Raw genomic sequence first — 25762 nt, forward strand, 5'->3', positions numbered from 1 at the left:
GATGAAACACCCATAGACAATGCCCTTGAGATCTAAATAAGTATGACATAAGCTTTACAAGGAATTAAGGCTGGGCGTGGTAGCTCATGCTTGTAATCCCAGCACTTTGGGAGGCCAAGGCAGGCAGATCGCTTGAGTCCAGGAGGCGGCGACCAGCCTAGACAACATGGCGAAACCCTGTCTCTGCCAAAAATACAAAACAAATAGCCAGGTGTGGTAGTGCATGCCTCTAATCCCAGCTACTTGGGAGGCCAAGGTAGGAGGATTGCTTGAGCCTGGGAGGTGGAGGCTGGAGTGAGCTGAGATTGTACCACTTGCACTCCAGCCTGGGTGATAGAGTGAAACCCTATCTCAAAAAAAAAAAAAAAAAAGGAATTAATAGGCTGGGCATGGTGGCTCCTGTCTGTAATCCCAGCACTTTGGGAAGCCTAAGCAGGCAGATCACTTGAAGTCAGGAGTTCGAGACCAGCCTGGCCAACATGGTGTAACCCTGTCTCTACTAAAAATACAAAAATTAGCCAGGCGTGGTGGTGTGTGCCTGCAATCCCAGCTACTCAGGAGGCTGAGGCAGGAGAATTGCTTGAATCCAGGAGGTGGAGATTGCAGTGAACTGAGATGGTACCACTGCACTCCAGCCTGGTTGACAGAGCAAGACCCTATCTCGGAAAAAAAAAAAAAAAAGAGGAATTAATATTAGTGACATAAGTGAAGATAAAACAGATTCTTAGGTGAGCAGCTAGGTGACACTAGAACGCTAAGGAGGGCTGAGCCTGATGGGGAGTGAGCGGATGAGGAAAGGAAGCCCTGACCAGTAGACCCTTTGCTCTCATGCTGGAATGGCTATGCTGGCAGAGATAATGTCTCTAAAATACTTTAGCTGGGAAGCTGCTGTCCACAGGACTGGACACTGTGGGATTCTCAGACAAAATGTAGTACATCTCACATACACTCTAAGTTTTATATCTGTATAAGAAAGAAAAAGGAAATCCCGGCATGCAGCTTTTTCATCCCAAAAAGCAAATTCTAGCAATCTTAGAAAAACATGCAGTTTCTCATTGCACAATTAACAGTAAAAACTCTCTTTTGCTTAGGACACTACTGTTAGCTTAAAAAAAAAAGTAGAGAAAGTAATATCATGAGGTTTTCAGCTGCTGAACCAACTGTCTTGAAAACCACAACTGTATCTTTTGGAAACTTCAGATGTTAATACAGCATGAGAAAAACGCAACCAACTGCAGCAGGAAAGACAAAACCAAGCTTTTATGAGTAGCTAATATGAAAGTTTATGATACCATGCTATCCAAAATTTGTTTTAATTGTTTAAAGTAGTTTGGCAATGTGTATAAAAATTAAAAACTAAAAATTGGTTAAATATTCAAGTTATACACATAACAATTTTTCTAAAACTGTCTTGGGTAGAAAAATTTAGAAACAACCTAAATGCCTGTAATAAAGAAATAGTCAAAGAAATTATGGCACATCCAGGCCAGGCGCAGTGGCTCACGCCTGTAATACCAGCACTTTGGGAGGCCAGGGTGGGTGGATCACCTGAGGTCAGGAGTTTGAGACTAGCCTGGCCAACATGGTGAAACCCTGTCTCTACTGAAAATACAAAAATTAGCCGGACATGGTCGAAAGCGCCTGTAATCCCAGCTACTTGGGAGGCTGAGGCAAGAGAATCACTTGAACCCGGGAGGCAGAGGTTGCAGTGAGCTGAGACCATGCCATTGCACTCCAGCCTAGACAATAAGAGCAAAACTCCGTCTCAGAAAAAAAAAAAAAAAGAAAAGAAATTATAGCACATCCAATAACTGAAGACATTAAACAAAATGACAAAAATTTCAATTTACCCATATGGAAAAATATTGCAGAGGAAAAAAGGCAGGTCACACAGCACAGGTGTGGTATGATCTTACATGTATAAAATTTTGAGTTTGCAAGTGAACCTTCAGTGTATACACTGAAAAAGTGTATACATTGAAAAAGAGAATCTGATACTAAATCTTAACAGTGGTTATCCCTAGGTATTTGAAATGTAGGTGCATTCTATTATTTTGCATTTTATACTTTTCTGTATCTTGTGACTTACAATGCAAATATATCACCTCTATAACTAAAGTTGTTTTCATTAAAAATATCTGTACATAATAATGCTAAAGACATTTCTTTCTTTTCTTTTCTTTTCTTTTTTTTTTTTTTTTGAGACAGGGTCTGAACTCTGCCACCCAGTGGAGCACTGTGGCGCAATCACAGCTCACAGCAGCCTTGACCTGCTGAGCTCAAGTAATCTTCCCATCCTCCCATGTCAGCCTCCTGAGTAGCTGGGACCACAGGCATGCACCACCACACCCAGCTAATTTTTTTTGAGATGAAGTTTTGCTCTTGTTGCCCAGGCTGGAGTGCAGTGATGTGATCTCATCTCACTGCAACCTCCACCTCCTGGATTCAAGCAATTCTCCTGCCTCAGCCTCCTGAGTAGCTGAGATTGCAAGTATCTGCCACCATGCCCGGCTAATATTTTGTAGTTTTAGTAGAGACAGGGTTTCACCAGTTTGGCCAGGCTGGTCTCGAACTCCTGACCTCAGGTGATCCACCCGCCTCGACCTCTCAAAGTGCTGGGATTACAGACATGAGCCACAGTGCCCAGCAGCACCCAGCTAATTTTTATTTTTATTTTGTAGATATAGGGTTTTGCCATGTTGCCCAGGCTGGCCTTGAACTCCTGAGCTCAAGCAATCCGCCTGCCTCGGCCTCCCAAAATGTTGGGATTACAGGTGTGAGCCACCACGCCCAGCCAATATTTTCTTTGAAAACACTATTTTCAACACACTGACATACAATTTTGAGAATATTTAATTATGATGAAAAATATATAATTACTTAGCAGCCATTTGGGAAGAAGTCTTTTTCACTGTTCCTCTACACATGTATTTCTAAGCTCATCAAATCCTTCTATTTGTTCTCTGGAAAAGCTCAAATACCAAAAATTGCAAAGGAACAGATTTTAGTATTTACAGCCCTGTACTCAAAAGCACTTCATAGTAGTCACAGTTGACTGGTGGGGACTAGAGGAACCACAATGAAAAAACATGCCCAATTATATACTCTCCACCTCCCCCTCAGGAGGGGCACCATCAAAAAAGCAAAACACAGAACAGCTACTGAAGAGTACAGAATATGGTGGATGTTCTCAGACGACAGCACTTGCTCTTTCCAACCAGATCTTGGTTGGTACTCCGGCTTGGGAATCTGACAACGTGAATTCCGTTCTGAGCTCTATCACTGAGTGGCAATTATCTTATCTGGCACAGCATTTCTTTTTGGAAAATGATTCATATTTCAGTGATTAGTTTAGGACAAATGACTCTTGGGTGTCAGAAGCTGATAACTCAAAGAAGAGTTAATGTGAGTTCTGTTATGAAGGGCACAAATTAAAGATTCAAGTAGAAGCTCTGTTCCACGAAAGGTCCAGAAAAGGCTCACCAATAGAAGAAAATACTGTAAGGCACTGTGGTTAATGACAGTGCACTGAAGCCAACGCTAGTGCAAGAGTATCAAAGAGACAGGAAGAAACTGAAAGTAGTCCTGAAACAGGAAGGAAAAGCTGATTTTATGCAGAGTATGTTACGGTCAGCTCAGAGGCAGCATGCACCTCTTTCGTGGTTTAGATAGGAACTGGCATACAAGTACAGAGCTACTGATATTTCTCACCCAGATTTAGAATTTTACAAAATCCTGGAAGCTAAGTGGGTAAAACTTACCTTGAAAGGGTGACTAGCCAGGTTATTTTCAGGGCAGAGCAACAAGAAGGGATGAACCTTGTCCAAAAAACTTTGTCCCATAGGCTTCTGAGACTGTATTAAAAGCTACAACCTTCTCACTTTGAGAAGTTCACTGAGACTGCCTTCTGAACACATAATCACAGCTCAGAGAACCTGACAGTGTAAATCTAAGGCTGACTGCACTGGTGGCAACAAATGTTTCTGTAATCTCACCAAGGGCCAATTACAAAAGGGGGTGTGCCACAGTGAAAGCAAAGAACAATAACACAATTCTGTGAAAAAGAGAATCCCAATGACTCAGGTTTTATTTTCCAAACACTTAGGAAAGGAATAAATCAAATGCTGTAAATGCTTCTAAATCTAGACACTGTGGGCCACCCCATACACTGCAAACAGCATTTAAACAGCTATGAAAACAGAGCATGCCAGTAAATAAACACAGGTCTGTGTTTGAAAAAACCCAAAATAAAATGCCTAATAGAAATATTAAAAAATTATAATGGAAATTGAATCTAAAGCAGTAGCTCTGCTGTGAGGCAAATGTTCCCACTCACAGATGTGTGAAACTGTCATAGAAGGTACTGATATATAATACAAATATCTGTTGGATGGATGATTGCACACCCGTTAATTTTCATAAAGATTTTTCCTTTGAAAAAGGAACATTTGTTTTCTTATTAGAGTAATATGTCCTCTTGTAGAATATTTGGGAGATATAAAGAAATATAAAGAATATTATAAAAATCACCCATAATTCCACTATCCAGAGATAATCAATTTTTATATTTTTGATACATTTCCTTTTACTTGTGTTTATGTATACCTACACTTAAAAAAATTGTGACTATAGTAAATATGCAGCTTAAGAGACAGCTTTTAAAGTTATATCCAAACATTACCCTACACATCAAATATTGTTCCACAATAATTTTTAGTGTAAGGTGTTCTACAACTTATTGAATAATTTTCCTCTTACGCTATTTAAGTTGCTCTAAAGAGTGTGTTACAGGAAGTCAGAATACCGTGATAAATATACAGTACATACATAAACTTTTTGTTTGTATCTCTTATTGTTTCCTTAGGATAGGTGTCTGGTACAATTACTGAGAATTAATTTTTTAAGGTCCTTGATTCACAATGATAAAATGATTTCTATAAAGGATGTACCAATGCACATTCCCACTAGCAGAGGCCCCAAGTCGTCCCATATTTTTATCAATACTACGTATTATTAGGATATATTTAAAACAACAAATTATTACATTATTCTAAACTTATATTTTCCAAATAATATACAGTCGGTCCAGAATATGAGATAAACAATTAAAAATAAAGAAAACATTAGAAACCATAAATTAAATTGTGTGTAATGGAGGAAGACAAAATCCATTTTTCTTTCTTTCTTTCTTTCTCTCTCTCTCTCTCCTCTCTCTCTCTCTCTTTCTTTCTTTCTTTTGAAATGGAGTCTCACTCTGTTGCCCAGGTTAGAGAGCAGTGGCACGATCTTGGCTCACTGCAACCTCCGCCTCCCGAGTTCAAGTGATTCTCCTGCCTCGGCCTCCCACATAGCTGGGATTACAGGCGCCCACCACTGCACCTGGCTTTTTATTTTTATTTTTTTTAATACTTTAAGTTCCGGAGTACATGTGCAAAACGTGCAGGTTTGTTACATAGGTATACATGTGCCATGTTGGTTTGCTGCACCCATCAACTCGTCATTTATATTAGGTATTTCTCCTAATGCTATCCCTCCCCCAGCCCCCTACCCACCGACAGGTCCCCAGTGTGTGATGTTCCCTTCCCTGTATCCATGTGTTCTCATTGTTTGACTCCCACTTATGAGTGAGAACATGCGGTGTTTGGTTTTTTGTCCTTGTGATAGTTTGCTCAGAATGATGGTTTCCAGCTTCACCCATGTCCCTGCAAAGGACATGAACACATCCTGTTTTATGGCTGCATAGTATTCCACGGTGTATATGTGCCACATTTTCTTTATCCAGTGTATTATTGACGGATATCTGGGTTGGTTCCAAGTCTTTGCTACTATGAATAGTGCCGCAATAAACATACGTGTGCATGTGTCTTTACAGTTACATGCAAATCCTTTCTTTTAAAATGATTTTATGGAGTAACAGGGAATCACTGAGTTCACCAGAAGTTTGTTGGATATCTACGATAAATAGTACACAGTACCATGGGGCCTTCTGAAGAATGCCAAAGAAAAGGTTTGCCCTGAAGAACTTTCTATATAATTTCAGAAATAAGGAATCCCATGAATTAAATAACTGGGGAATGATTTCTAGCATATTCAAACAAATGTCCCAGATGCTAACCAGTGATTCAGGACATGAAAGGTGTGAGATCTGTTAGAGAAGGACTTGTAGATGAAGGGAGTCAGGGGTCCATTACCCTTCCTGATATAACACGGGCATGAAGAATCACAAGTCGGAATAGTAAAACAAAAAGAATAATCAGGATTTTACTGAAGCACAGTCTGACTGGAACAGGTAAGTATGTTGAAAAGGAGTTTGAAAAAACATTGAAAAAATCATCCAAAGAAGGGCATGAGAATGCTTGGCTAAAAGAATAATGATTACCTGTAGCTACTATTTCAAACAATCCATAATCGTGAATATTACTGCTATCACAAACTGCCTTTCAGGCTAAGTGCGGTGGCTCATGCCTGTAATCCCAGTAGTTTCAGAGGCTGAGGCGGGTGATCGCTTGAGCCCAAGAGTTCAAGACCAGCCTGGCCAACATGGCAAAACCCTGTCTGCACTAAAAATACAAAAATTAGCCGGGCATGGTGGTGCACATTTATAGTCCCAGCTACTCAGGAGGCTGAGGCAGGAGAATCACTTGAACCTGGGAGGCAGAGGTTGCAGTGAGCCGAGATTGCGCCACTGCACTCCAGACTGGGCAACAGAACGAAACTCTGTCTCAAAACAAAAACAAAACAAAACTGCTTTTCTTATTGCTTTTGTACATCTGCTTCAGAAAGCTAAATTTAGCATATAGAGGTGTCACTTGCCAGCCAGGTCAGTTTCAGCAGTGTACTATTTTTGCTGTTTGGTAGTATATGCACGATTATGTAAATATTTTCATTTACTTTATAAAAGTGAGTGAAAAGAGGAAAAAGAAAACATGTGGACAAAAAACTCAGTCTCCACTTTAACAGATGGCAATCACTGGCCGGGCTTGGTGGCTCACGCCTGTAATCCCAGCACTTTGGGAGGCCAAGGTGGACAGATCACCTGAGGTCAAGAGTTCAAGACAAGCCTAGGCCAACATGATGAAACCCCTTCTTTACTAAAGTACAAAAATTAGCCGGGCATGGTGGCGGGCACCTGTAATCCCAGCTACTCAGGAGCCTAAGGCAGGAGAATTGTTTGAACCCAGGAGGCGGAGGTTGCAGTGAGCCGAGATCGCGCAGCTGCACTCCAGCCTGGACAACAAGAGCGAGACTCCGTCTCAAAAAAACAAAAAAAAAAAGATGGCAATCACCAAGCATGTCCCAGCTGGGATGCTTTTGGCCTTATCTGCATGCTGACTGTACTTAAGCTGCCAATGCTGTGTTCAATTGTGTATAAAACTTCTGCAAATATGTCATCAGAGACTGGGAAGAAGACTCCTCTTATTACACGCAGGCCTATTGTTGGACTTACACTCTAGAATTCTGGGACAGGAGTGTTGTGTATGGGTTGAGCCATTGGTTGTCTGAGTTTGAATCCTGCCTCTACCGGTTACTACACCCTTGAATGTCAGCTTATTTTACTTTTTTTAATTTTTGAGATGGAGTTTCACTCTTGTCGCCCAGGCTGGAGTGAGTGCGGTGGTGCAATCTCGGCTCACTGCAACCTCTGTCTCCCAGGTTCAAGTGATTCTCCTGCCTCAGTCTCCCAAGTAGTTGGGATTACAGGCACCTGCCACCACGCCCAGCTAATCTTTTTTTTTTTTTTTTTTTTTTTTTGTATTTTTAGTACACCATGTTGGCCAGGCTAGTCTTGAACTCCTGACCTCAGGTGATCCACCCGCCTCAGCCTCCCAAAGTGCTGGGATTACAAGTGTGAGCCACCGCGCCTGGCCAAATGTCAGTTTATTTGTAAATTGGGGGTAATAGTTGTACCTAGGCTCAAAAGGTTGTTGTAAAAATTAAATGAGAGAATACATTTTTAACACTTGGAGTAAATAATTCCTGGCAGAAAGTAACTAATCAGGCCAGATGTATATTTTATTGCATTCAACTGATCATCTGTGCATCACCTCTCAATGTCAGATTCCTTATCCCTAAAAGAAGGTTAATAGAAAAGCACATATTTTGGCTGGGTGCAGTGGCTCACGCTTGTAATACCAGCACTTTGGGAGGCCGAGGCGGGTTCAAGGAGTTCAAGACTAGCCTGGCCAACATGGTGAAAACCTGTCTCTACTAAAAATACAGAAATTAGCCAGAAATGGTGGTGGCTGCCTGTAATCCCAGCTATTTGGGAGGCTGAGGCAGGAGAATCGTTTGAACTGGGGAGGCAGGGGTTGCAGTGAACCGAGATTGCGCCACTGCGTTCCAGCCTGGGTGACAAGAGCGAGACTCCATCTCAAAAAAAAAAAAAAAAAAAAGAAACAAAAATGCATATTCCTGGATAACTGATAACTTGTGGATTTTTAATCAATTATTTTCTTATTTATAGAGGTCCAAGAAAGGACAATGCTAAAACTTGAGTTTAAGCTACTACTAATGTTCATCTTTAGTCTGATAAATAACTTGTTCAGACTACTCTATAAAGATAGATATAGAAATAGAAATATAAAATAAAATGGCAATGTATTGAAGAATACGGCTTAAACTGCTGTGGCTTCAGCTACTGCTTCATGAATAACTACTAATATAAATAGCTACCATTTATAGGGTGCTTTACATTAAGTATCTCATTTAATCCTCCTAACCTCTGAAGTAGTTACCGTTAATATTCCCAGTTAAGAGGAGAGAAAAACTCAAGCATGATGGCTCACATCTGTAATCCTAGCACTTTGGGAGACAGAGGTGGGCAGATCACTTGAGGTCAGGAGTTCGAGACCAGCCTGGCCAACATGGGGAAACCTCGTCTCTACTAAAAATACAAAAAATTAGCTGGGTGTGGTGGTAGGCGCCTGTAATCCCAGCTACTCAGGAGGCTGAGGCAGGAGAATTGTGTGAACTCAGGAGGTGGAGGTTGCAGTGAGCTGAGATCGTGCCATTGCACTCCAGTCCAGGTGACACTGTGAGACTCTGTCTCAAAAAAAAACAAAAAAACTCAAGCATGAAGTGATCACTTGTGCAACGTCACATGACTACTGAGTACTGGGTAAGGAACTGAATCCAGGTCCAGGTCCAAGTCCAAGCCACAAAATCCATACTTTTAACCACTATCCTATATTATCTCTAAATTAATGACCATCACAGTAGCTAAAACACGAATTGCCAAATCAACCCCATTATTGTACTAATTCCTTTACTGTTCTCAAATATACCCCATATTGACAGCAATAAAGTTTTCCATTGACTAATTTATCCACCCAACTCTAAAGAGACTCATTAGGTATCCAGCAGATTTCTTCAGTCATTTTGAATTCTGTGTCAAAATTCTACTTAGAAATTTCCAAATCTCAAGGCCTCATTTAAAAAAAAAAAAAAAAAGAAATATCCAAATCTCCACAACAAATTTCCTTTTGTAATCGGAAAAAAGTCTTATTTTAAAAAATCCAACTTAGCTTCACTTTGAAAAGCGCACAAAAATTATTTTAAATTGCGATTTTTAACTTGCCTGCCACTGAAACCATATAAATATCCGAAAAATGATAACAGAGAGTAGGAATGTGAAAGAAAAAAGAAAATAGACCAAAAGCTGGACATTTAGTTTAAGAACAAGGAATTGGACTTAGATCACAAATTATATTTTAAAAAAATCTGTCTGAAACACTTTACAGAGTAAAGGCAGTATATGCAAAATAACATTTTCTTTTTTGAAATACGATACTACTGCTGTCTTTTAGGCTAATTTCAATTTACAGACAGTCCCTGGCTTATGAGGGTTCAACTTACGATATTTCAACTTTACAACGATGAGAAAGTGATATGTGTTCAGTAGAAACCCTACTTCAAATTTTGAATTTTGATTTTTTCCCGAGCTAGCAATACGCCAGGTGATCCTCTCTCACGATGCTGCGCAGCGGCAGCAAGCCGCAGCTCCCAGTCAGCCACACCATCCTAGTCAGCCACACGATCAGCCACACATCAGGGTAAACAACCAATACGCTACAGGGTACTGTGCTGCCAGATGATTTTGCGCAACTGTTGGCTAATTTAAGTCTTCTAAGCATGTTTAAGGCAGGAGAGGCTAAGCTACTTAAGCTATTAAGTTCAGTAGAGTAGGTGTGTTAAGTGCATTTTCATTTTATGGTATTTTCAACTTAGGATGAGTTTCTCAGGACATAACCCCATCTTAATTCAAGGGGTATCTGTAGTCACTTGAGACAACAAATGAGTCAGGATTTCATTCTTTAAAAATCCTCTTTAAAGTGTCAAAACTTTTATTAACATATACATTTCTAAGTAGGTAAACTTATTAAGGGTAAACGTGTTATAAACTGAGTCATAGCTATAGTTGGTTTTGTTGTTAAACATTCAATAATACTGAAGGTAATACTATAGCCTGCCCTTCACGTATGTGGACATGCGTATACATAACATGTATTGGTGAATTTCTTTAAAAAAATCTTTTTTTTTTTTTTTTTGAGACAGAGTTTCTCTCTTGTTGCCCAGGCTGGAGTGCAGTGGCACGATCTTGGCTCACCGCAACCTCTGCCTCCTGGGTTCAAGCGATTCTCCTGCCTCAGCCTCCCGAGTAGCTAGGATTACAGGCACCCACCACCACGTCCAGCTAATTTTTTGTAATCCCAGCACTTTGGGAGGGCAAGGTGGGTGGATCGCCTGAGGTCAGGAGTTCAAGACCAGCCTGGCCAACATGGTGAAACCCCATCTTTACTAAAAATACAAAAATTACCCAGGCGTGGTGGCGCCTGCCTGTAATCCCAGTTACTAGGGAGGCTGAGGCAGGAGAGTCGCTTGAACCTGGGAGGCAGAGGTTTCAGTGAGCTGGGAACTTGCCACTGCACTCCAGCCTGGGCAACAGAGTGAGACTCTGTCTCAAAAAAAAAAAAAAAAAAAAAAAAAGTTATTACTTTCCTGATCCTAGAATTATATGTAACTTGTTTTGAGAATGTTACTCCAAGAAATTCAGATACATATGAGCATGTGACTTAAAAAAAAATCGCAAAAATAAAATATACCACTTCATCTCAGTAATAACACCATTTCTGAAATTAATATAATGATGCTTAAAGGTCTAACTGAAGTGTTCTGCTTCCATTCTTGAAAAAAACAGAGAAGACATGTTCTCTAAAATTTTCATGGTGCTTTAAAAGTTCCTTTACTTTGAAATTCCACTTACTTCCAACATTGCTTTGGTTTAAAAAAAAAAAAAAAAAAAAAAAAAAGGAAAGAAATCCCACTACGCTTTCACAAAGTAAAACAAACAAACAAAGTCTCTGAGAGGTTATTTCAACGGTGGTACATGTTTCCCTAAATTAAGAAAATGCAAAATGAATTTTCTATAAACAAGGCTGCTCCTCTAGCACTGACATGGCACAAGCAAAGTAAGAAAGTAAGCCACATTCTCACATCTCTGAATGTCCATTTAAGTCTCACTCCTTTTATCTTCACCCCCGCCTTTCCATGTGAGGATTCCAACTCTTAATGTAAATTAGGGTACAGACTTAAGCCAGGATGTGTAATCTGGAAAAGTATAAATCTGATTAATGCTTCTGTGGGGCGGGTAGAAGGCTCAACTGAAAGAGTAATGGGCGGGGCACAGTGGCTCATGCCTGTAATCCCAGCACTTTGGGAAGCCGAGGCAGGCGATCACCTGAGGTCGGGAGCTCGAGACCAGCCTGACCAACATGGAGAAACCCTGTCTCTGCTAAAAATACAAAATTAGCTGGGCGTGGTGGCGCATGCCTGTAATCCCAGCTACTTGGGGAGTCTGGAGAGTCTGAGTTAAGGAGAATTGCTTGAACCTGGGAGGTGGAGGTTGCAGTGAACTGAGATAGCGCCATTGCACTCCAGCCTGGGCAATAAGAGCGAAACTGTCTCAAAAAAAAAAAAAAAAAAGAGTGATGGTAGTGCTTTTGTTAGTCACAATCTATTAAGCATCAACAACTCCAATGTTCTCTTCCTTCTATATTCCCTACTGGTAAAGGGAACCTAGCTTCTGCAGCCAGAAGTTGGAGAGTCATCCCAGGCACTGCCTTATGTTCATTCTCCAGCCACCCAGCCCCTCAGTCATCGGGTACATTCTACTTTTCCAGGGATTGTTCCTTTGGTGTTCACTCTTGCTACCTTAATGTGAGATTGTCATCTCTTACCCAGACCATTTTCAAAGTTATAGTTAGGGGTCCCTGAGAGCTTATATCCTTCTGATCCATTCACTACACTGTTGCCAGAAGTGATCATTCCAAACACAAATCTTATTTTATGTTACTCCCAGACATAAAGCACCAGTAGCTTTTCACTACAGAATCAAGTGCAGGCTTTTCAGTATGAATAAGATTTCTACAGTCAAGCCCCTGCTTATCTTTCCAGTCTTGCTCCCTGTTGTGCCAAACAGAAGCCCTCTGTGCTCCTGTTTGCTACTCCCTGGCTGGGCCAGCTCACTATGTACTGTTTGAAATGCCCTCCCTATGTCGGTCTGGTGATCACCTGTTTATCTCTTAAGGTCTCACTTAATGAAGCCTCTCCTGACCCTTCTCCTGTTGAGTCAATCACAGGCTCTTGCCTTTAGGGGAAATCTATTTGCAATTAAACTTGTTGTAGATTTGCTGTTGGCTTTTGAAAATAAGAGTATATAAGCCGGGCACGGTGGCTCACACCTGTAATCCCAGCACTTTGGGAGGTCAAGGAGGGTGTATCACCTGAGGTCGGGAGTTCGAGACCAGCCTGATCAACATGCAAAAACCCCGTCTCTACTAAAAATACAAAAATTAGCTGGGTGTGGTGGCGCATGCCTGTAATCCCAGCTATTTGGGAGGCTGAGGCAGGAGAATCGCTTGAACCCGGTAGGCAGAGTTTTCAGTGAGCCGAGATTGCACCATTGCACTCCAGCCTGGGCAATAAGAACAAAACTCTGTCTCAAAAAAAAAAAAAAGAGTATATAAGACAAAAGAGAGATAATCCCTCATTGACCACCAATAAGCATTGAGATAATGAAGTGAATGCTTTTATTTTCATTTATTTAAGGGTTAAAGTAGGCAGAAACTCTAGGTCCAGGCCTATACTGTGGACTGCTCAGTGAAGGGCCAGGAACTCTGGTTTTAAGAAAATAAAATATGGAAGCCACAGAGCCTCTATTGCTGAGTACACACAGTCAGTCTACATCATTTTAAGAGGGAACATTATGCTTTTTGCCTATTTTCTTTTGTGGGAGTGAGGAGACTTCACTCTAGGATTTGGGTGGTCAGATGTTTTTCCCTCTGTGAATCAGCCCGGAAAGCAGTCTGAATACTCCCGCGTCCAGACATCAGGAGTTCCATTTTGTGAACAAGGTGAGATTCACATAATCATGGGCCTGGTGACCACCACTTAAATGCTTATAGCTAAATTAAATCTAATAACTATCAGTGGTATTAACATAAAAGTGGGTATTTCTTGGGACCAAATGACTGTTTAAATATCCAGAGTTTGGTAATGGAGCAAGGCAGTAATACTCACAGGCTTTCATGGGCCTATGCTTTCTTTATTTTCATTTCTAGTAATTTAAAATAATAGCTTTCTTGCCCAATTTAAGGCAGAATTCTAAAATGCACTGTCGGCATTTCTCTATTTTCTTCCAAATCCTCTATAGTTGATTAAAGGTCTTGGAAACTCTGTATTTATCTGATTTCTTTAATCAGCAGACATACAATTTATTGCTTAGATTATAGCTCTCACACATTTTCCATACTGAGAAATGTGTTGCTACAGATTTCTCTATGAAGAATTCAAATGGCGCTGCTAAAAACGCTTACATGAACCAAACAGCTCACTTTTGCTTATCCACAGGAATCCTGCTCCCAAAACATATATTTGAGGTGTTAAAATTGTTAAAAATTATTTTTGAGACACTGGTAAACTAGATTTCATGATAAAGGGAATATTTCATATTGTATAACTCTCAAATTGGACGGGAATACATTTTTTTCAAACAAAATATGTAAACTGAGGCAGTTGCCAGAAGACTTCTTGGTAGCCTTCTAAAACTGTATTTTTCTTCCCTAAAGACTTTTAAAGCTTTGGAGGCTGTTTTAAGTAGTACTGGAATTGTTGGATGTAACGATGTTTTGATGAAAATATAGAATAAAATAATAATAAAAAATAAATAGTACTGGCATTGCATGGAATTTCAGCTGATGTCTTATAACTTGTGCACATAACGAAACATACAGCCAAAGAAAGCTGTCTAATTAACAAACCAATTGTTAAAAGATGCAAAGGGTCTTAAAAACCACTTAAACATTGTTCTTAAAGACACACCCAAAATGACTGCTTTGTGTTCTGTGTTATTAACCATCCCTAAAACTTTCTCAAGGCTAAGGCTGACTGGGAAGATAAAATGCTTATCAAACACAATGGGCAAATTCTGGGTCATGATAAGATTTCAACTCAAGGTCAAAGGCAGAGAATCACCTTTCCTAACCCCATCTGCTAGGTACAATTCACCTATGGTCTTCTTTGTCCTGTCGATGTGCCTAACTATCAGGCAGATGTTTATAAAGAATTTCTCCTCATATGCAAGCGTTTTTTGTTTTTTTTCATCAGTATAAGAAGCAACTATATTAAAAACAAAACGATTTGTAGCTATGATTCAAATCAGCTCTCTTTCTGTGGTATTAAGAGAATTAAAGGGTAGAAGCAGAAAACCTCTCATAAATTAGGAAGAGTCCTGGAAAAAAGTCGCAAGTCAAGAGACCACAAAGATCTCAGAGGTACTGACAGTGGAAATCTCAAATGGATCATAATAGTTACCACAAATAATTTATAAAAAGCAATGGCCAATAGATTCCAATATTACCATTCTATTGTAATCTATAGGGATGCCATATTAATCATATTTAACCTTTCCAAGGCATTATGCTTTCTTAGGAGTCCATATTCAATAAATAAATGCTGAAAGTTATTTTCTCATCTAACCTAATAATCCATATTGTTAAAAAAATATTTTATCAAACATTTCCTAGATGTCATAACTTGCTTAAAATTGTATCCTCATATAATGGTGAGGATACCATTACCAAATACCCTGGTGTTTCTACTGTATTCATCATGTACAATCCTATAATTATAGTCATGTTGTCTTAACTTAGTGTTATAAATCACTACAATTTCTATAACATTTTCATATATGAACAAAATTAATAGCTTTCTCATTATTGAATAGAATCAGATGTGATAAGTGACCTCAAATGTTTTATTTACAGGCTTAAAGACAAAGAACTCTAAACGAGTATCCAGCATCTTTTGAAAGGATACCTCAAGGGGCAAGAAAAAAAAATTATTTTTCCCCCATGAGCAAGAGAAGGGGAGCTGGGTGGTAAGTAAGGATGCAAGGTTTTCAGGACTGTTAACAGTTGAGAGTGTAGGTTCTTTCTACCTCTCCCTGATCCTCCCAGCCCTCCCCCATAACAATGAGGATGCTGGTGAAATACTAGCGGACAGGATCTGACCATACCTTCATGGGTAGGCTCTGGGTCAGGTGTAAGTGAGATGTCATCCAGCTCTCGCAGGCAGAGCCATTCTCCATCCATGGACACTCGGAATTTGCAAAGGTAGATGGTCTCCATGGCAGCCTGTGTGATCTTGTCAGTGGTGGGGGTTGGCATATCGGTCGGAGGCGTCAGAGCAGACATGATGACTCAGCTGGGACCACAACACACACACAGACCCACACACACTCACACACACACACCACAAAAGTAAATACAACCTCCTCACCAAAAAAACCCAATACAAAGCTCTGAAACAAAGCTTTCAGGAAAGGGGTGGGGGAGGTTTAAAAAAAAAAAAGGAAAAATACCTTATAGGTTAAGAACAAACTGCTCAAGATAAACAATTCTACACTATCTTATAGACAGTTCCTACCACATAGCAAAATAAGATGATGCTTGTCTTCTCCCAGCTTCCTCTCCTTTTATCTTCCCTTCCCTGCCCCCCACCTTTTTTTTCAGCTGAGCTATAGGCTTTAAATCCCGCACAGCTGATGCTGCCTTAGCTGGCTTTAAAAATCTGGCTTCGATATGAGTAAGTGAAAAATCCTCCTCCTTTGTGCAGAAAAAAAATATAAAAGAAAAACCTGAACAAAAAATAAACCTATATTTTCAATGTAGCTTAAAAAAAAAATCCTGAGCTGCAGAAATCACTTCCAGGATCTGCTCAGATGAGCTGGGATGCTGAGTTCTCATAGGATTGGCCGTGCGCAGTAAGCAGGGTGTTGACCAAAATGGCTGACTAATGAACTGAACTGAAAATTCAGGCTCATGTGACCAGCTGCTCTGAACGTAGGACAAGCAATTCCCAGGATGCTTTATAGATGCTGCTGATGCTGGGAGAGCAATTAGGCTTCTCTCTCTCATCCTGTACAACCCACTTCCAGACTGTGCTAGTCAAACTGTGATCAGACATAACACAATGCACATATCCTCATCAATTCTTCTTACTTTGGGATCAAGGACTGAATAAAAGGATGACAATTAATACCGGATAATAATCTATAGTAAAGATGGTAAAAGAGGCAGTTAGATTAATTTAACAAGCATATAATTCACCTCTTTCATTCTTATCTACATAGCTATTAAAATTCTTTACTATGCTAAATGTTATGTTTTAAGAAAAGCTAAAGCATAAAAAATTGAGGCTCTCAGAGGGAAAAAAAACAAAAAGATAAAAAGAAAAGCTAAAGTACATTTTCAATTTAAATATCTTATTCTTGGGCATTTATAATTTCCTTCTCCAAGGTACAAAAACCTGACCTTTTAGGTTAGGCAGAAATGCAAAAAAAACCTTCAAGTTAAAAAAGTAAAATCTTTCCCAATTAATGGCAATTTCCCCCCTTTTTGATTTTGTTGTATTTATCAAGTTTCTGTATTAAGCATAAAATACGTTTCTTTTTTTTTCTTTTTTCTTTTTCTTTTTTTTTTTTTTGAGACAGAGTCTTGCTCTGTAGCCCAGGCTGGAGTGCAGTGGCGTGATCTCAGCTCCCGGGTCCAAGCAATTCTCTGCCTCAGCCTCCCGAGTAGCTGGGATTACAGGCACCCACCACCACGCCCAGCTAATGTTTGTATTTTTAGTAGAGACGGGATTTCACCATCTTGGCCAGGCTGGTCTTGAACTTCTGACCTCATGATCCTCCCACCTCAGCCTCCCAAAGTGCTGGGATTACAGGCGTGAGCCACCGCGCCCAGCCTTAAGCATGAAATATGTTTCTAAGCAGATTAAACCATGTTATATTTTTAAAATCCTCCCATTCGATAAGATACTGAAGACAATTATATTTTCTTAATACACACACACACACACACACACACACACACACACACACGGCCCTATATTATCCAATGAGGCATTTATACCTTGGTAGCAAAAGGGCAGGTACTTGCTTTATGAACTACATAAATTACAAAGAGAAGAATAAGAATTTTCTTTGAAAATGTTTTGGACAATTGAAAGAAAGTGTTTGTTTGTTTTTGTATTGAAGGGTTCCAATTTTAAGGAGGAACATACAAATTCAAGAAATATGACCTGAGACTATTCCTTTCTAGGGATTGTTATCAGAGGGACATCTTGATTTACCTAATTTCTGAAAACTAAAAAAATTCTCCTTGAATATTGTTAAAATCTCAAATGCTTCATCATAATTTGAGACTGAACTGAAAGAAAAAAATGCTAATAATCAAATTCTGTAGAGAAACTGGCATTTTCATATTGTTACGAAGACAGGGCGGATGGCTGGGCGCGGTGGCTCATGCCTATAATACCAGCACTTTGGGAGGCCAAGGCGGGCAAATCACCTGAGGTCAGGAGTTCGAGACCAGCCTGGCCAACATGGTGAAACCTCATCTCTACTAAAAATACAAAAATTAGTCAGATGTGGTGGCATGTGCCTGTAATCCCAGCACTTTGGGAGGCTGAGGCAGGTGAATGGCTTGAGCTCAGGAGTTTGAAACCAGCCTGGGCAACATGGCAAAACTCCATCTCTACAAAAACAAAAATTAGCAAGGTATGGTTGCGCGCACATGTGGTCCTAGCTACTCGGGAGACTGAGGTGGAAGAATCACGTGAGGCCAGGAGGCAGAGGCTGCAGTGAGCCGAGATCATACCACTGCACTCTACCCTGTCTCAAAATAAAAAAAAGAAGGAGGGTATACTGGTACAATGTAAGAAGGCATATATATAGGCTTATTTATAATTGGGGAAAATCAGTAAGTTACTAAGGAAAGCAAAATACTCCTGGTTTTATTTCTATCTCATTCTCTCTCATCATTACCCTACATCTAGACTCAGAGCCATTCATTCATTCATTCATTCAACAGATATTCACTAAGAGGTGCTCCACATGCCAGGTAGTGATCCAGGCACTAGGCACGCAGCAGTAAGACAGAAATACCTTTTCCAGGAAACAGAATTTTCATATCCAAATACTGAACACAAGCCTTCATTTAACACATTCTCATTTAATTCAGTTCAATTCCTTTCTAGCCAAAAATATTCCCATATTATATATTAATAAGGGGACAGTTTATAGATTCACTTTATATCATGCAATACTTCAAAACATAGTAAGTAGTCATTAAAACCTTCAAATTACATGGGACATTCCTGGAACCACAACTCCAAACAGCCTAGCTATCTGTATGTGTGATATCAAAACTCTAGATCACTGATATGTTCTTAAAACAGAACAAGGAATACATGAATAAATCCGAATGCCATGTGATTGCCTGGGGTCCAAAACCTGAATTTGGCCTTGTCACAAACCACAACAATCTCTTCACCCCAGTAAGCATTTACTGACTTGAACAGATCTAGATTGATTGCAACATACCAACACAACAGGAACATCAAGGTTAGTGAGCAAGAAACTTGATTAACATTCCTTCGGAAGATCCATCCCACCCTGCCTCTCTCCAGGTAGAGGACACAGAGGCAAGCCCAAAACAACTAAAGTTTTTGGCAAGGAAAGAAAAACATGCCTGTATTGGTATCCTTGAATTTCCCAGATCTACCAGTTTGAGGTGTTAGCAGCCATTTCAGAAATAAGACCCGGGGGTGGGCAAGAAAAACTGTACTTCTACGCTGTTCTTTAGGTAAACACCATTGAGTCTTCAGCACGAACAGTTATCCATTGTTCACAGGCAAAGAAGTTACTATGAAAACAGTGCTATTTGTAGAAACTTATAAAAACAATTCTACGGCCGGGCACGGTGGCTCATGCCTGTCATCCCAGTACTGTGGGAGGCTGAGGCAGGCGGGTCACCTGAAGTCGGGAGTTCAAGACCAGCCTGACCAACATGGAGAAACGCCATCTTTACTAAAAATACAAAATTAGCTGGGCGTGGTGGCACATGCCTGTAATCTGCTACTCTGGAGGCTGAGGCAGGAGAATCGCTTGAACCTGGGAGGCGGGGGTTGCGGTGAGGTGAGATTGCACCACTGCACTCCAGCCTGCAAAACTCCGTCTCAAAGAAAAAAAAAAAAAGATTTTAGATATTGCTTAGTACCGTTTTTACATTTTGGTCTTTACTAAGTAAACATCTTAGCTTTGAATATGAAGATAAAGTTAAGCCATCAGTAAGATATTCAAACCTTGATTTTTTTTCTCACATACAGAGTAATTACTGTATGAGCTGTATTGAACTATTTTCTCATTTGATCCCATTTGTGAGTAATGGCACCTATTTGTAAGATGGTTATGAGGCGGGTGGGAGTTCAGTCTGTGGCCCTAAAAGAATAGGCCTGTGTGAAGTTCAAATCCAAAATGAAGATCCAAAAAATACTACGTTCTAGCTGCTTAAACAGTCTGTATTTTCCACATTATGATGGATTCAAAGCAAATAAGAGTCACACTTCAAAGTCAGAAGTTACATTCCTCTTAAAGGATATTTGTACTCGGCTGCTACTATAAGACAAAGATTAACTTGACAGGCTCAATGTCTCTGTTATATATTGTGGAAAAATTACCTAAAATAGCTATCATTTATTAAATTTCTATTTTCTGTTAGGTGCTTTACAAATGCCATGTAAAGGGCCGGGCGCGGTGGCTCACGCCTGTAATCCCAGCACTTTGGGAGGCCGAGGCGGGTAGATCACGAGGTCAGGAGATTGAGACCATCCTGGCTAACACGGTGAAACCCCGTCTCTACTAAAAATACAAAAAAATTAGCTGGGCGTGGTGGCAGGTGCCTGTAATCCCAGCTACTCAGGAGGCTGAGGCAGGAGAATGGCGTGAACCCGGGAGGCGGAGGTTGCAGTAAGCCGAGATCACGCCACTGCACTCCAGCCTGGGCAACAGTGTAAGACTCTGTCTCAAAAAAAAAAAAAAAAAAAAAAATACCATGTCAAGTCTTCACAAAAGCACTGCAAAGTAGAGATTGATACCTTCTCTTTATACACAATGAAACCAAAGTTCAGCCACGTAACTGGCCCAGAATCACACAATTTGCGAGTAGCAGATCTGTTACTCCAAGCTACTTCTGTCTAGATACCTCCAAAGTCCATGTTCCTTCTACACTCTGCAACTTCAGCACTCTATCCTAACTCTTCCTCATCCCCAGACGTTAAATTTTACTCAGAGAAAATAAAAAGACATTTAAAACACACACACACAAACACACACACACACACGCAAAGTCTCTTCATGAAATTTCCTAAAGATGAGTTTCAACAAATTTAAGATTTGAAGAAATTTTTTTTTATCAGCCTCCATACTTTACACCTTAATGCTGCACAACCCATATCTTCCTCTAGGCCCCCCAACTTACATATTAAGTTCAGGCTTTTAGTAAGTGGGCACATTCTGACAAACTGAGAACCCAGTATGGACTTTTCTGTCATGTGCTCACAAAGGGTAGATAAAATGCTTCCACTATGTACTTGGTTCACCCTACTACCACTCTGTCTCTGAGTTCCCTCCACATTTACATACTAGTTGGATACATTAAGAACACCTGATAAATTCCGAAACAGAAAAAGATAAATGAAGGGGGAATCACTTTCTAAAATGATGCATTGTACGCTTTTTAAAAATAGCAAACTTAATGTATAATTTTAAGTCCTTAAAGAATATAACCAATATCCCTGAAACCCTTGCTCAACTGGAGAAATGGACCAACATATGTACTTATGTGCTCCTTCTTGCTTCTAAACTCCTGCCTCTCATTTCAAGGTAACCTTCTGAATTTTGTGTAAATCATTATCTTATTTCAAAAATATTGTCACAAATATATGAAGGTCTAAGCAATATGTTTAGTTTCAGTTTTTTTCAACTTTCTTATAGAAAGTGTTTCATGCTCTATAAAACTTTCTAAGCCTTTCACTCAATGCGTATTTTTTCTTTTCTTTTTTTTTTTGAGACAGAGTTTTGTTCTTGTCATACAGGCTGGAGTGCAGTGGCATGATCTTGGCTCACTGCAACCTGTCCCCTCCCAGGTTCAAGCAGTTCTCCTGTCTCAGACTCCCGAGTAGCTGGGATTACAGGCACCTGCCACCATGCCCAGCTAATTTTTGTATTTTTAGTAGAGATGGGGTTTCACCATCTTGGCCAGGCTGGTCTTGAATTCCTGAACTCAGGTGATCTGCCCATCTCGGCCTCCTAAAGTGCTGGAATTACAGGCATGAGCCACCGCACCTGGCCTTCAATGCTGTATTTTCTAAGATTCATCCAAACTGTAGTGTGCATATGTAGTTTATCCTTTTGGCTGCTGTATTATAAGGTAGTGTTCCAATGCATGTACAAAAAATTTCTGATTCGGCTGGGCGCGGTGGCTCACGTCTGTAATCCCAGCACTTCGGGAGGCTGAGGCGGGTGGACCACTTGAGGTCAGGAGATCAAGTCCTGCCTGGCCAACATGGTGAAACCCCATCTCTACTAAAAATACAAAAATTAGCCAGGCAATGTGGTACGTGCCTGTAATCCCAGCTACTCAGGGGACTGAGGCAGGAGAATTGCTTGAAGCCAGGAGGCGGAGGTTACAGTGAGCCGAGGTCATGCCACTACACTCCAGCCTGGGCAAGAGAGAGAGACTCCATCTCAAAAAAACAATAACAAAAACACATTCTGATTTATTTTCTTTTTTTTTTTTTGAGATGGAGTCTCACTCTGTCACCCAGGCTGGAGTGCAGTGGCACGATCTCGGCTCATTGCAACCTCCACCTGCCGGGTTCAAGTGATTCTCCTGCCTCAGCCTCCCAAGTAGCTGGGACTACAGGCGTATGCCATTCATGCCCGGCTAATTTTTTATATTTTTAGTACAGATGGGGTTTCACCGGGTTAGCCAGGATGGTCTTGATCTCCTGACCTCGTGATCTGCCCGCCTTGGCCTCCCAAAGTGCTGGGATTACAGGCATTGGCCACTGCGCCTGGCCTTCTGATTCATTTTCATGTTGGTAGGCATCTGGGTTATTTCTGATTTTCATAATGCAGAATAGAAACTTCTTCCTAAAATTTGTCAAGTTGTGCAACTAAATTTGTAAAGCTCACAAAGTTCTGTTTGGCACCTTCCTGAATCACAGTTTCATAATTTAAGAAGAAAAATCTCATTTACCCCCTATTTCACTAGTTTTTCACTAGTTGCTGTTAGCATGAAAGGGTACCTTTTTTTTTTTTTTTTTTTTGGAGACAGTGTTACTCTCACCCGGGTTAGGGTGCAGTGGCACGATCGCGGCTCACTGCAACCTCTGCCTCCCGGGTTCAAGCGATTCTTCTGCCTCACTGCCTCAGACTCCCAAGTAGCTGGGATTATGGGCACACACCACCGGACCTGGCTAACTTTTGTGTTTTTAGTAGAGACAGGGTTTCGCCATGTTGGCCAGCCTGGTCTTGAACTCCTGACCTCGAGAGATCCACGTGCCTCGGCCTCCCAAAGTGCTGGGGGATTACAGGCATGAGCCACCGCATCCAGCCATGAAAGGGTATCTTTGATGAATCATCATCATGATGACATTGGTGGAAAGCCCAGATGTTTCTGTTAAATTATATGATTATTCAACTCAATGATCATGATTATTTCACATGCTCCAGTACACCCTCCCACCTCCTTTCCCAGAACCACAATCTATTATGTCTACCTCTGATTTCAAGATTTCTTCAATTTTAAGTTTATACACTTCATAGGCTCAGTGTCACTTTATAGATATTAACCAAAGTTGACAACAACTATAAACTGATATACTCAGAAAGTTGATTTATCATTACTTTGTTAGAAACAAACACTACCAGGAGTATTATAATGCATCATCTTTTCACTTGTTAAAATTAACCAGCATAAGATTAAAAATAACCTCTACCCTGAAAAGTAAAACTGATTTCATGGCTCAGTGGCTGCAGGCAATAATTTACACAGACGTAAAGCTAGCAAAAACTTAGTAGGTGACCTTGGGAAATTTATCCTCCTCTTGCCTCAATTTACTCAGTTGTAAAATGAAACTAAATAACTAGCTCCACAAAGACCAGAAGCTCCACCAAAGAAATATGCATTTTGCATACCTCTTACGTATCTACTCAAAATAGTACCTACCAAATACCAGACGCTCCACCAAAGAAATATGCATTTTGCATACCTCTTATGTATCTACTCAAAATAGTACCTACCAAATACCAGACTCTCAATAGATACTTGCTGGTATAGATATGTATATAGCCTTGCAATGGCATTTTTCCACCCTCATGTTTCACTTCAATTGTGAAAACCCCCAAATTCTATAAAATCAAACCATATTTATGCCCCAACAAACAGGTCAGTCTAACACTGGCTTCATTACATGTACATAACAGATTAATTCACTCAACATGTACAGGGTACCTCCCATATGCTAGGGATGCAGAAGAAAGAACAAGGCAATAGACAAGAAACAGACAATTTTAGGTGTTTAGTAAAGTCTTAATGTCTGTTATAAATGGACCTATTCAGCGTTTTTTACATATACAACCATTTTTTCTATCAGATTGGTGACTCTTGAGTTTCATTAATTTACTCATTTTTAGTAAATAGGGCATTAGTGAGTAGAATATGGAACCAGAGGGCTGGTTGCCTGAAGACGTGCCTCTAATCTAGGACCTGATTCCAGTTACGGGAGGTGATGAAAGAGTGTGACACAGCAATGTGGACTCTGGAGTCAGCATGCTCACAGTGAATCCTAGGTCCACCACCTAGCTGCTGAGTAACCTTGGCAAGTTACTTCTCTGTGCCCATTTCTACATTAACAAAATGGGGATAATAATATTAACTATTTCGGAGTTAAATGCTTAGCATGGCACTTGGCACAAAGTAAGCAGTAAGTAAATGTCACCATAACTGCACTATGATAAGTGCTTCTCCTTTGAGAGTTCTGGAAAAACCCTATCAATACATAAAATGAAAGTCAGTAAGAATAAATGTTTATGGGACAGAGGCAAAGGAAAGTAAAAAGGAGATGTGAGCAGAGGGTTACAGTGGTATCTCTCAGATTTTGAGGAAGGAAGAGAGATGGGTCAGAATTTTACCAAGCATTCTCACCTCAAGTGATCAGATTTCCTAAGTTCATAAAAAAGACAGCAGAAGTAGATAAATGTCTGTGGAGAGTCCCTAAACAGATTCTGAAGTTAGAAGAATCACACTCTAAAAGGCGACATGCTACAACGACTTCAGCTTTCCACCTGCTTTTTGCTGTCTTGGCCCGCCAGGCTCTCCTTTCCTACACATCATAAGGTTCCCACACCTTTCTTCCAAACTTTCCCACCCCCGCCCCACCACTCCCTCTGACAAAGCTGAGTATCTTGTCCGGTCGGTAGGGAGCATGTCAGATAAAAAAGGCTTTGCAAAGAGAGGGAACGCCACCTTGGCCAGCAGCCCTGAGAAGTTTTAGGGAGACTATGAACCTTTTCACAATTATTCAAATACAGTAGGGGGCATGGCCATATTGCTACTTACCTTCTCAAGTACCACTGCTTTGCTTTGTAACTCTAAAAACATTTCCTGGCCAGCCATGGTGGCTCACGCCTGTAATCCCAACACTTTGGGAGGTTGGGGCGGGCGGATCCCTTGAGGTCAGGAATTCAAGACCAGCCTGGCCAACATGGCAAAACCCCGTCTCTACTAAAATACAAAAATTAGGTGGGTGTGGTGGTGCATGCCCATAGTCCCTGCTACTCAGGAGACTGAGGCAGGAGAATCAGCTAAACCCGGGAAGCAGAGGTTGCTGTGAGGCAAGATTGCCCCATTGCACTCCAAACTGGGCAACAAAAGTGAAACTCCATCTCAAAAAAGCAAACAAAACAAAAAAAAATTTCCTTTCACACAATTTCAAACCAATTTTTTAATGCTTATGGTGTGCTACTGACTTCCCACAACAAATTCTACAGCTCATAACCTGAGCCACTTCACAAAGTAGGGAGTGTGTTTCAAAATTAGTAAGGATTGAGTAGACATGTAATAGGTGTGATGTCCTGTAAAATTCATCAAAAATGGGATTCTACTTTTATTTATGTTGGCTACAGGTTGCCTATTGTGCAATGATAAAGGGGCAGCCCATTTTTTAGTTAGTTCTTTTAATTATTTAAGGAATTTTGAAAAATATTGCCAACAAAAAAATTATTTCATCCAGTTTATTCTGCTACACTTCCATCATCATACATCTAGACTTTTTACTATCTATAGCCCATACTAGA

General features: G+C 40.4%; 1 protein-coding gene across 14 annotated transcripts in view; it reads right to left on the reverse strand.

Moving 5' to 3' along the window:
• Positions 1-25762, reverse strand: part of RUFY3 (RUN and FYVE domain containing 3) — a 100810-nt gene that overhangs the window by 67182 nt on the left and 7866 nt on the right. For 6 of the 14 annotated variants that reach the window (XM_055111454.2, XM_055111453.2, XM_003808985.6 and 3 more), the window contains exon 1: positions 15575-17782. The exons of the other annotated variants lie outside the window; for them this stretch is intronic. In XM_055111454.2, the coding sequence (XP_054967429.1) occupies positions 15575-15752 (178 nt within the window). In that variant the 5' untranslated portion in view covers positions 15753-17782. Of the gene's footprint in view, positions 1-15574; positions 17783-25762 lie in introns of those variants that run through there. 14 annotated transcript variants of the gene reach the window in all.

This window comes from Pan paniscus, chromosome 3, assembly GCF_029289425.2.
Source record: "Pan paniscus chromosome 3, NHGRI_mPanPan1-v2.0_pri, whole genome shotgun sequence".
In the NCBI taxonomy this organism is placed as follows: domain Eukaryota; kingdom Metazoa; phylum Chordata; class Mammalia; order Primates; family Hominidae; genus Pan; species Pan paniscus.